The sequence below is a fragment of the Aspergillus niger genome, assembly GCF_000002855.4.
Source record: "Aspergillus niger supercontig An16".
Lineage (NCBI taxonomy): Eukaryota > Fungi > Ascomycota > Eurotiomycetes > Eurotiales > Aspergillaceae > Aspergillus > Aspergillus niger.
In genome coordinates, this window is record NT_166531.1 from 506,166 (window position 1) to 518,317 (window position 12,152).

The window sequence follows — 12,152 nt, forward strand, 5'->3', positions numbered from 1 at the left end:
AATACCCGTGGGAGTAATATAATTCTTTAACTGCTTGGAAAGACAGCCCGCTTATTCTACTAAAAAGAATCAGAGTGATATCTAGGGTCATTTATAATCTTTCTGTAATACTGTTTTCTTTTAATAATGAAAGGAGTGCTCTCGGTCTTATCGAATTTTTATTATTAGGATTCTTATATGGGATAATAATATCGTGACAAACCGGATATTGTAGGAAATATCCTCTGTTCGCGAGGATGTCGAGGCTCTCCTTAAAATATATTAATAAAAGAGATTTTGGTAGCCCGAAAAGAGCTAGAACCACTTTCTTAGACCGGGAAGGTATAGTTACTTCTGATATTTAATAGAATACTCTGCAGCTAAGTGATATAATTACTTTCACTTTTTCTATTATCTAAAGTAGAGGTTTTTTACCTCTACTCCCCTTGATATCTCCCCAGTAGTCAATATATTTATCCTCATCAAAAACTTCAGATAATCAATCTCTATTTATAAAAAGCTGAAACATAAGAGTGTCGCACTTGCGGCGTGGAGCACAGCCGCAAGTGCGACACTTCCCCATCTGATGCAGTTGGTGGTTGAAAAGCTTCAAGTAGTGGTGGCTATGGCGGGTGATCCGCGGTTCGGTGGTTGATTACACTAAAATACTAACTATACTCTTACTAAGCTTAAACCCGGTGCCTAATTACCTGATCTCTGCTCGCAACCGCCCCTCATAGGATGCCCCTTTCACAAGGTATCCGTCAATGCTCGATGCAAACATTGCGAACAATCAGGCCATACCCTACTTGGTATACACGGAACGCTCAGAATGCAGCTCTCCTGGAAGCCAGGATATTCTCTCTCCAATAGGCCCGTGAGAAGGTCAGCAGCCCGTAGGATCAATAGGGGTCGGTTGGGAAACGCAGATGGACCTCAGCAATTTGTGTTCGTTGCAGAACATCCTATGAGAGACCGTAAGACCATACATTTTCAACCAGCCATCATTTATCCCTCCGGAGCGCCTGTTGAACCTATCACTAATCACGAGGCAAAAAGACCCAGAACCTGATGGTATTGTCCTGTCCTTTGTCTAGCTTCTAAAAATTAATAGTTATCTACGGTTGTTGGTTAACATGAAACTCGTTCTCAAGTCAACGTTTCCGAGGAAGCCAGCCTTTCCGTAGAGACGCCATTCGAGGTCTCGGGTGATGCATCGCCAACTAGTGCTGCTGATTCTCCCGGCCCCGAGACCGATCCTAGGACAGCTGAATTACAACCGCATGGCGATAACAGCGAAGACCAAGGCCAATCCCCGTGTTCATCTACACCGACAGACGACGGACAGCTACAATTAGCTGACCGAGACGCCTTCTATGACTGGTCGAGTCAAGTCGCTACTACTATAGAGTCAAGTCCCATGGCAGCTTCAGACCTCCCCAACACTACTACATCTATGCCACCGAGCGTACTGTACAATAACATCTGGCAGCAGTTTGGGCCTATCCTTGAGAGATGTTCGCTTATTCTGCTCCTAGTCGCTCCTGTCAATGCCCACTAACAAGTCATAGACAATATGGAATTCTGCACGATCCCATTAACGTTCGACTTACAGATGAATCCGTTTCGATATCGCAAAACCAACGTTCCGGAGCCTATGTTTCTGGTCCATGCGGTGATGGCTTTAGCGGGTCATCATGTTAAGAGCCCATCAACCGATGACCATCACTATACAGCATTGAAACTCCTCCGCGAGAGCATCAACGCATCCGGTAATGTGGAAGATGGCTGCTCTATGCTTGATGCGATTATGATCTTATTTTCCTTCGACGTTAGTTTGCACCTTTATCTTTGTTGCTTGGACCTAATCCAAGTTGATAACGAAAGTTAGGAAACTCAATCCACCCTCGGATACTGGAGTACACATCTCAAGGGAGCCTATGGCCTCATCGAAGCGTGCGGGGGAATCGAAGCATGGACTACGTCCGCTCGGGCAGACGCTCAAATAGGATTGCTGTTGTGGTATTTAACCCCCTTAACCCCCTTCTCTTCCCCCCAACCAAACATTTTACGCAAAATCAGCCGGGTCCTTCCAGCTAAACTATTTAGGTGGGATGCCATCACCAGTCTCTTATCCCGGGAAAATTGCGTGTTCCCGTACGCATACGTCGAAGCCATCCTATCGAACCCCGATGATCGGAAGTGGAATTTCTTTGACCTCTGCGGGTGCCCGCACAGCGTGGTCACGCTCCTCATGCAAGTTGTGCGTCTGAGTGCCGAAAAACGCCAATCGTCGTCCATGCGGTACGTGACCTTCGACACCACGATGGTTGCCCAAATCGAGCAAGCGCTCGAGTCCTGGCATCACATCTCCCCTGCCGCACTTGCCTTCGGTAGCGAAGAGGACATCCAAAAAGACCAAGATTGCATGCACTGCTCGGAGGCATGGAGACACGGCCTGCTTCTCTACATTTACCGCGTATTCCGATGGAAGCCGGGAAGTCCTATTCCAACGCATGTTGTCCGTTGGGCCCGGGTTGTTGTGGACCATGTGGTAGCGTGTCGCGACGAGAGCATGGTCGCCCGGCAGGCGTTACTGCCGCTCTTCTTCGCGGGCTGCGAACAACGCGATCGATCGATACGGCAGAAGATCGTGCAGTTCTGCTCGGTGTGGAATGACCGGACGCGGTATCAAATGTTTGGGAGTACCATTCCGTTGCTTGAAGAAGTATGGGCGGAGCAGGAGGCGAAGGGATTTGAGAACGTGTGGTGGGGTCACGTCGTGGATCGAAAACACACCGTGTCTTGTTATCCGTTGCAAATGCGGCTTTGCTTTGGATGATCTAAACTAAAAGTCAAGATACATTCGCGGTCAGCCTTTAATAAAGGTGGATCGGGCTGCTGGCTTACTGCCATGTCTCCGCAACCAAGCTTGCACCCTTGTCTTCCAGGCTCTCCATAGCAGCATGCACAAGCAGGCTCGCAACATCTTGTTGCTCCGCATAAAGAGGACCGAATCGATATCCAAGTTCGCACTTTCGAATAAGAACCCAGCCCGTAAGGGTTCGTGTTGATCCACGACTGCAAGGCCGTTTGCATCTTGACGGTGAAACAAAGCCTCAGTGGTCCATAAGCGAGGTCTTTCGAGTCCACAATGCGCGAAATCACTCTCCGCGAGTTTATCCAGGCTCAGCTTTTGCAAATACTCGATTCTTTCTCCCTCCATCAAGGACCCATTGGCAACAGGGATAGCTTTCACACTGGGCCGCTCACAAATCGCGATTAGATTAGTCTCTATAAAGCCACGCCGCTCGTAAGTCACACGTTGCTCAGCCACACTGTCAAGGCCAATGTATTCCGTGCCGTATTTGCGGAAGAAATCCTTGCCTGCACTAAATATCTCGCGACCGATACCATAACCGCGATATGTGGCGATTGTAAAGAATGATAACCACCCTGTTGAATTGGAGAAATTGTTCACAATACCAACTAATTAAAAATAGATGATATGGATTACTTGTAATACTGTATTTAAGAATATATTACTATTAGTATAACACTATTGTAAAGAGTCTGTAAAAATTACTACTTAATCTATAACTATTGATTTATCTACTACTATACCTGATCTTTCTAACCTGGAGTTAAGAATGGTTAATAGTTACTAAAATTATTTTTTAATCGTAACCTGATCTTAATTATACAGTTAGATTACGAGTTAAGGTATAATGGTCAGGTATAGCTACTCTAAATCTATTGTCTATATAAATATACTAGTAGCTGACGGGATAGCTAGACCTAATCAATAAATATATATCTATCGGTTAACTGGCCAATTCCGACTAACTAGCCAGTTTAGTGCGACAATTATTCCTATCGTAGGAATCTTTAAGAGAATTCACGTAATGAAATGTTTATAAATCTAAGAGGGGGCGCTGCGCAGAGCACAGCACCTGTAGGCCCTTGTTGTCTATACACCTGCGGCCGCGGCACTGTCTCTAGTCCGCTCTACAGTAGCCTCTTGCATGAATGGGCTGTAAGATCTGATCTCTTTGCCCCATTGGAGGACCACAAAAGGAGTCGCCACCAGGGCCAAGGACACAAATGCAAGCAGCGAGCTGGCCCACTGAAATCCAATGTTCGTGTACATGGCTGCTGCGGCCAGAGGGAGAAAGGCGATAGAGATGTTCTCGACGAAACCCACCGCCCCGAGGGCGCTCGCAGCATACTTGCTGTACGCGTCGATGAGATAGTTAGCATTGCCAACGATGACCGCCGTCGTCCCAAACCCCACCATCGCCAGGCCGACGGTGGGTGCCATCCAGTGTATGGAAGTGTATGATGCCCACCCATACACGAACATGCCGCTCGTGACACCAAAGAGTCCACCAATAATCGATGCATGAAGCCGAGCCTCCGGGATCGGCGTGCCCGGTGCCTCGGTATTGCGGGTCGCAGATGCATAGTACCAGGGATCGGTTAAGATGCAAAATCCACCGCCCAGAAGTTCCCCGATCACAATCGCAACTTGGACATATCCACACTGGATGGGATCCCACCTATATAGCTCCTTGTATACCTGCTCGACTGATTGCGTAAAAAGATAGATTGTTCCCAAGCTGAAGGCAGCCCACACCGTCGCAACGAACACGACCCCTTCAGTACATAGCATGTACAGAGGCCGTTGAACGCTCTGCAGGATAAGCTGAGGCAATGCTACCCGATCGATCTTCTCGGTCGTGTACGCGTTCGTCCCCTCGCGGCGCAGTCGTTTGGCCTTAGCGCGCAAGATCGCCGGCCCGCGGCTCTCTGGCAGACCGAAGATCAGAATCGGATATAGGGCAGCGGTCCAGATCAGTTCGATGTACGCAATCCAGCGCCATGACAGGAATTGCAGGATGGCAGAGCCAACCACCGGGCCCAGACTTGTCGCCGCCAGATAGATGGTCACGTACAGACAAATTGGGACACTCCGAGCTCGATCGCCGTGAAAGACATTCGATGTAATACCGGCAACGGCGTCGCTTATCAGCGGAACACATCCCCCGCTGAAGAATCGAACCACAATCAGGGTGGCAAAGTTTGGTGCCAGCCCCACAGGAATCAAAAAAGAAATAAAGCAAAAATAGGTGGTCAGAAGGACAGGTCGAACGCCAAAGTCCTCCATTACAGGAAACAGAAGAAGCGGGCAAAGCGCGGCCCCGATACCCCAAGATGTTGTTAGCCAGTAGGTATTGGGGAACGTCGCATCAGAAATGTGAAATTCGTCCCCAATGGCCGTGTGAGCCACCGTTAGGATGGTCCCATTCATCGAGCAGACAAAGCTCGCAAGCAAGCCAATGCCCGTGGCGCGCCATTTCTTCGAAAGGGGCCAGTTGTATGGATCTTTGGGGTCATCCTCTCCGTTCCACGTGACAATCACGCTCTCTTGAGTAGAGCTTGGGCCTGTGTGTCATGATGAGTGAGTGGATAGGTCTCAGTTAATAGGTTCAAGGACATATGCATATCAACCTTCGGTACGAGGGCACGATGCGAAGTAGGAATCGATTTCGAGCTCGTCTAGTGTGATCGGTACGTTTCCAAGATCGGCTCTACAGCCATCTGCTTTCGGTGCAATCTGTCGCCGCGAACAATCCGGGGGTGGCATCACGGCAGAGATGGTGGCGCGCGTCAAGCTCTCCTGGCGCGAGAAGGAGGTCCCCTAAAGATGTCCAGCTCCGTATAGCAGTGATATATTTGGTCTTTGTGGTATTAATCAGGGCAAGGTGGGTAGCATGCTCAACGGTCTTGGAAGTAGTAATCTGAGGGATAAATAGTTCAGAAATATGAGAGCGTGTCTTGGGGTATTCCATTTTCTCATTGTATGATTAGTTTAGATTAACTAAGATTAATCGATTACATACCTACATATATGTAGGTATGTCGGTAGGTAGTTAGTTGTGCAGTTTAGGAAATTCCACTAGTCCTAACAAGGTAATTATCTTAATTCGGTAGGAGGCCCAACTAGGAAGTCGGGCTGTATAGGATCAGCAACTTGGCCACCAGCCTCTCGTTAGAACTCATAGAATCATATGTAGATTGCTTGTGAACCTAAAGTCTCCACAGATCATACTTCGATCTATGTACAAGTCCAATGTTGTCCAGATTGGATGGTCTCAAGGTAGTGTGTGAAATCTGGTGATGGTGCGTTGTGCTCGATGGCGGAGATAAAGATGCGTAGGGCTTCTATTTCCAGTGTTGCTGTTGCTACTATCCTGAGTGCTGACAAAATGCGGATTAGGAGTGTCCTCTGCACTGTGTTCAAGTATCTCAGGTGCGTCTTGTCTCGAAGCGGGTCGTGCCAGACTGTTGACGCTAGACTTTGGCAAAACCCATCGATGGGTCCAACTGTTAGACCCATTATCTAACCTATATAGGTAGTGGACCTTTCAGGGAATGATCTGCGGGCCCCACACTTCGAGCGGCCCGTTCTGGTCTTAAGGGCAAAGAGTGAGCTGTAATATCTAATTCAGGACTAGTTCCTGTGTTTTATATTTTGTTCAGCCGCGTATTTAAGGAGACATGCATTAAATAAGAACAGGAATGAAAGCCAAAAAGAAGAGATGAAAGGAGAAGGTAGGCGTGGAACGACAGGTGCCTACATGCGATCTAACCTTAGATCCAGCATTGCCAGCCTTTGCGAGATTTCTAGCAGAAATGAGACCATATGTGTTGCCCGTCTCAGTTGCAAGCTCACCATAGTTGCACCACGAACGCAGCTAGGTGGCAAGTACCAATCAGGTAAGAGGAAACAGCCAGATTTTGCAGCTGCCGGATAAGAGAACGGTTAGGAAGCGAATCCCGGCACAAATGCCTCCTTTTGCCTCGCTGATGCTAAAAGTTGGCCCTGTTGAAGAGGTACATGTAAGGTCTAGAAAACCGATATAACGATAGTAGATACCCGAATATTGCCATTAGACACAATATGTCAACGCATGTATTCAGACAAACAGCCAATTAATTGGGTTATGTCGACACAAGGCCATAGGTTTCTGTTAAAGTAACTTTGAACCAGAACACGGCTTCCAACTTGGAGCCACGTATACACCGGGCATCCTCCCGCACCGTCTATAAAGTCTGTGAGAATGAAAAATTAACGGAATGAAGATTCACCGCGTCTACTCTGATTATACTTATCTTGCGTAATAAATATTAATAGCTTGTCCGAAACAAAGGCCCGGAACTGGTACTAGAAGCGATGACCAAGTGACATACATCGAACTGCAAATCATCCTCCAACGTACTCCAAAAGGTCTTCCTTTCGACAGGCCATTGATAAAAAAAAAATTGAAAGTAACTGGGGACCTTTCAATTGAGAGGGACTGACCGAAACTCAGGGCACTCAGTCTTCCGCTCACTCCGTGCTCAGTGATCGCCCCACGCTGCTCAGGGCGTGCTCAGGTCTACTAAGTGGGCACTGAAACGGAAAGGGAAAGCAGTCGACCTTGCTAGAACATCAAGTACGTATATCTCGTCAAGCCTAACTAATTTTGGCCCGGAAAATATTATCATCTTCAACACTTAATGTAAAATTATCCTACTCTGGCACCAGCCTCTAACCAACATACTCCGCATGTTTGATGAAGACGACATCAGACCGGAGCTCTTCTATATCTTCATCCCGTAGGTATATTGCAACTATGACCTCGCCTTCACGTGTCTTGGGCAATAGAAAAGTCAACCCCTCGACCTCATTGCATCTTGGCTTTCGTACAGCCTCAGGCAATCCTAAACCAAGGTTGAAGTCAAAGCGATAGCTCTCCAGTTTTGCCCACGAACTGAAAATGAGATCCGTGGTTGTATCGATTGATGCGCCAAAGGAGAAAATATTCTTGTCCGGCGTACGACTCAGGAAGGTTGCAATAACACGCGTGTGGTGTTCTAAGCGCGATTCGTCGCTTAGAGCTAGCCGAAGTTGCAAAGCAATGTTACCCAACGGCTCCTCAATGAGTCTCATGATCGAAGATTCGGTATAGACATTGCTCTGTATAGGTCCCGGGTAGAGCGGAGAAATATCGAGAAGTCCCCGTACATCCACGGCGCGCATGATGGTTGAGTGAGTCGAGGGACCCAGTCGGCGCAGACGGGCCCGAGTAACAGATTGCCAGATGAAGGCCGTGAGTGCATCATCAGTAGAGACGAAGGATGGCGGTGGGAGGGATGCCATAGCAACAGATTTCAGCTCCTCTAGCGAGCGAGGTGAGATTTTGAAAGACGTCCATGAGCATTTCGGCATACGAGTCCCTGGCAAGTTAGTTGAATGCTTATATGGAGCGGTTTTGACAATATAACGATTGAGCTCGGCATCTGTCGCATGGCTGTCTTCGAGCAATGGAACAATATCTCGGCGTGGAAGATTACCGTCCCGGAGCTCCTCATATGTGAATTCTTCGTTTCGACAAGCCTTAGAAAAAAGGTGAATAATATTAACTAGGCCGGTGGCATCCATAGCATTGTGTTGAGCGACGAAGGTGAGAAGGAGGCCTCCCGTGATAAAAGTCGCTTGGATAAGGAAAACAGGCTTCGAGTCATCCTGGTTCTCCGGGAAAATCTTGCGGGGCGCCAGAATGTTTTGATCCAGCATGCCTATGGGGTAATTAGCACGCTGTAAATCTTTCATTGTCGCGACTGAGAGGTCATTCTGCAGATCTCGCACAACCAGCTGAGCTTCATTTTCCAGCGGCCTGATCATGAAGTAACCCGTGTCGCCATCGCTCGAACCCTCATTGACAACTTGACCTGCTAACCACGGAAAGCTTGTACGGAGTCTTTCGAGACCTTTGGTGAGAGTGCCGACAATTTCCGGGCATGCGGAGTTGTCTGGGAGGGGAAAGCAAAAACATGACTGAATATTGATAGTGAAGGTCTGTTGGCCGAAGACATCAAGATAATCATCCATAATGGTTTAGAATATGCAATTGCAAGCGGACTCGGTGAGGGTAAACCTGACGAATAATTGTTCAATTTATAGGTAGCACCATGGTGCCATTATTTCGCGGATTATATGTATAGATCATGATTCATAATGAGTTGACACCAGACTATTCCGAATTGGGTCGCCGACTGAAACCTTTTTTTTTTTTTTTTTTTTTTTTTTTTTTTTTTTTTTCCTTTTCACCTCCCTCGCGCTGTAGCAATACAACCATCTAATAAACCCTCCGCTAATAATTGTCACGCTACAAATGGGCCTCTACATGAAGAATATCGCGCCTCCTAAGTTGCTTGTTGGCTGGAGTTGCACCACAGGAGCTTGCGATTGGAAAGTATAGCTACGGCGTCACAGTCGAGTACGTCGACGCCCGTCGAGAGCTACTTGGTGGAAATCTGGCATTTACTTCCTCCACCTCGTATCTGATATTGTTATGCGACGGCGAGTGTTACATACAATGATCGCCTGGGATGGGTCCTTAACATTATTGAATTTGTCTGCATGATAGCCTCAGGGAGATTGCTCCTCGTATCCTCGCAGTAATATAATTATTATAGCGATATGTAGCCAACCAAGGCAAGTGGCTCAGCATTTTACAGATTCATGAGCCGCGCGAGCACTCCCCCATACCGATCACCGTGGACCGGGATTTCCTTCAGGATAGCAGCAATCTCCTTCAGCTCGGACTCCGACAACTCTACATCGGCCATATTCTCCTCCACCCTCTCGACTGTAGTGCATCCGGGGATGGGAATAATCACGGGATTGCCGGGTAGCTTATTCTGAGCCCTTACCCAGGAAATAGCCGTCTGCGCTAAAGTAGCCTTCTTCTTCCTAGCAATCTGCTCCAACTGCTCCACCAACTTTAAATTCAAGTGGAACACATCTGGCTGGAATCGAGGATAGTTGCGCCGAGAGTCATCGGCAGGCAGATCATCCAACGAGCGTAGTTGTCCTGTCAACCATCCTCTGGACAAAGGGGAGTATGCTACCAGAGGAATATTGAGCTCCTTACAGGCAGCAGCAACTCCGTTCTCCAAAGGATCTGTGGAAAATAAGGACAACTCAACCTCCACAGCAGCCAAAGGATGTATGGCATGAGCCCGACCCACTGTCTGCTCACTACATTCACTGATGCCGATGCCGCCGATCTTCCCGGCCTTAACGTAGTCGGCTATTGCGCTGATGGTGGTTTCAATAGGAGTGTTGGGATCGACCCGCGCCGGCTCAAAGATACTAATAAACACTTTGCCGTTGAGAAGCTTCAGGCAGTTATCAATACTGGCGCGGATGCCTTCGGTGGTGCCGTCGGGACCTTTGGGGCCCAGACCGCCCTTGACACTGAGGACTACTTTGCTGCTATCTTCGGGATATTTGGTGAAGTAGTAGTCCAATAGCTGCAGGGAGTTGGCATGGGGAGGACCGTAGAATTCCCCGGCATTCCAGAAATTAGCCCCGAGGTCGAGAGCGCGCTTCATGACTTTGACGGCCTCGTCGTATGGGGTGGGGTTGGCACGCCAGGTAAGGCCTGTCGGTTAGCTTAGAAGGGCTGCTGTAAGAGATGGGGTGGGAGGAAGCATGAGCATACCCATAAGACCAAACCCGATCGGGCCGATGGCTTTATTGACGAGAGTGACAGTCATGGTGGGTAATGAGGGGAAAGAAAAACAGGTGAGGAAAGTGGATTATTATTCCTGGAAACTTGTCTGTACACAAATGAAGCCAAGGAAGAGGAATAGAAAGTGGTGAGAAGGACGAGAGAAATTCAGACGGTTGTACCTAATGATAATCAATCCCGCCACCACTCTTTGGGGGGAGGGGTAAATCCATAATTCTATTAGCATCAGCGAAGTGGCTCAATGGCATCGGAGGTACGATTTAATGTCCGCCAAACTCCGTGATAATCCCTGCCACGGACTTGTCCGTCTGAGAGCCCCTAATTGAATGTTCTTTGAAAGTTAAAATCATCTGAGAAACTCCGATCATTTACAGCTGAAATACCCAAGCCCCTTCCCCGGCCTATACGCACTGACACTATTACCCCATACTAGTGCTTACTGGTACCCAGCACACTCTCCAAGGATACAAATACTAGTATACTGGCTAATAGATCAATCTAACCTTGACCTCGAATCCTCTTTCCCCAAGGATCTGGTCCTGGCAGACTTCAAAGTCGTCTCCTTCGGCCGATTGACCGACTAGATTGATACACAGCGATTCTGCCACCCCAGCGGCCCATCGGTGTTGCTAAATATACCAGTTGGTCCATCCTTATCCAAGCTCGCGAGACGAACCGTTTGCAGCGCACCACTCAACGGGGACCCCGAGCCACGGAAGCCGTTGAAATTGGTCGCATAATTTCCCGGGTCGCTCGCATTGACTTTCCACCCCTTAGGCCCCTATAGATTGGCATAGTGACAGGCGACCATGTTGAGCGCCACCTTGGTGCTGCGGTAGGCGGGGAATCGGAAGGCAGCAAATTGGTCGTTGGGGTCCAACCGGCCAGGACATGATCCTAGAGCTGAGGACACAAAGACCACTAGCGGCAGAGCGGCCTTCTCCAAGAGCGGCACAAAGGCTTCTGGAGTGATGACGTGGGCCGTGATGTTGATGTCGAAGCCAGTCTGCCAGGTATGGCGGAGGGAGGTGCCTTCGGGTGAGCGTCCCTCGGAGATCACTCCGGCGTTGTTGATGAGGACGTCTAGCCGACCGAACTGGGCTGAAGCCTGTTCGGCGGCCCTCTACATGGAGGTGTCGTCGGTCACGTCGATCATCACTCCCTCGACGGTCAGTCCTCGGCTTTTTAGCTTGGCAATGGCCTCTTCGCCCTTAGTAGCATCGCGGTAGCCCATGAGCACATGGTATCCCGGGTGATCGGTGGCTAGCTTTTTGGCGACCGCAAAGCCTAGACCCTGGTTGGCGCCGGTAATAGGGACGATTGTGCTATTGAGAGAAGCCATTTCGCGCTGTCTGTATGAAACAAGTACTGAAATTATGTGGGACAGTCTTCTGAGAGCAAGAAAGGAGAGAAAGCGGCGTATTGAAGCCAGAAAAAGAAAGATGAAAGGGGGGAGCGAAGGGGTCTTTTGATAAAGCCCTAATAGATAGGGCAGGCAGATCCCACTCCACTCGGTGAAGGGGGTAAGGGCGTCAGCGAGAACGGAGCTATCGGTGATAGAGACAAGCTATACCTAGAGCCTGGTAC

The 12,152-nt window shown here is 48.7% G+C and overlaps 6 protein-coding genes across 6 annotated transcripts; 2 read left to right on the forward strand and 4 right to left on the reverse strand.

The window, feature by feature from the left end:
• Window positions 1–811: 811 nt before the first annotated feature.
• An16g02320 (uncharacterized protein) lies at window positions 812–2,821 on the forward strand (the record flags this gene model as incomplete). Its single annotated transcript, XM_059744976.1, has 4 exons — window positions 812–956; window positions 1,134–1,496; window positions 1,551–1,810; window positions 1,871–2,821. The coding sequence occupies 4 exons, from the start codon at window positions 812–814 to the stop codon at window positions 2,819–2,821; spliced, it is 1,719 nt and encodes a 572-aa protein (XP_059606762.1).
• A 1,128-nt stretch (window positions 2,822–3,949) lies between these two features.
• On the reverse strand, window positions 3,950–5,626 carry An16g02330 (uncharacterized protein; the record flags this gene model as incomplete). The annotated part of the gene is made up of 2 exons (XM_001397509.1): window positions 3,950–5,424; window positions 5,491–5,626. 2 exons carry the CDS (start codon window positions 5,624–5,626, stop codon window positions 3,950–3,952), a joined length of 1,611 nt encoding a protein of 536 aa, XP_001397546.1.
• Window positions 5,627–6,176: 550 nt separating this feature from the next.
• Window positions 6,177–7,439, forward strand: An16g02340 (uncharacterized protein; the record flags this gene model as incomplete). Its single annotated transcript, XM_059744977.1, has 3 exons — window positions 6,177–6,368; window positions 6,760–6,876; window positions 7,338–7,439. 3 exons carry the CDS (start codon window positions 6,177–6,179, stop codon window positions 7,437–7,439), a joined length of 411 nt encoding a protein of 136 aa, XP_059606763.1.
• Window positions 7,440–7,573: 134 nt separating this feature from the next.
• An16g02350 (uncharacterized protein) lies at window positions 7,574–8,917 on the reverse strand (the record flags this gene model as incomplete). Its single annotated transcript, XM_001397511.1, has 1 exon — window positions 7,574–8,917. The coding sequence occupies one exon, from the start codon at window positions 8,915–8,917 to the stop codon at window positions 7,574–7,576; it is 1,344 nt and encodes a 447-aa protein (XP_001397548.1).
• A 623-nt stretch (window positions 8,918–9,540) lies between these two features.
• On the reverse strand, window positions 9,541–10,590 carry An16g02360 (uncharacterized protein; the record flags this gene model as incomplete). The annotated part of the gene is made up of 2 exons (XM_001397512.3): window positions 9,541–10,475; window positions 10,536–10,590. The coding sequence occupies 2 exons, from the start codon at window positions 10,588–10,590 to the stop codon at window positions 9,541–9,543; spliced, it is 990 nt and encodes a 329-aa protein (XP_001397549.1).
• Window positions 10,591–11,145: 555 nt separating this feature from the next.
• An16g02370 (uncharacterized protein) lies at window positions 11,146–11,907 on the reverse strand (the record flags this gene model as incomplete). Its single annotated transcript, XM_059744978.1, is given in 2 exon segments — window positions 11,146–11,346; window positions 11,374–11,907. Coding segments are annotated over 2 exon segments (735 nt in total).
• Window positions 11,908–12,152: the final 245 nt, after the last annotated feature.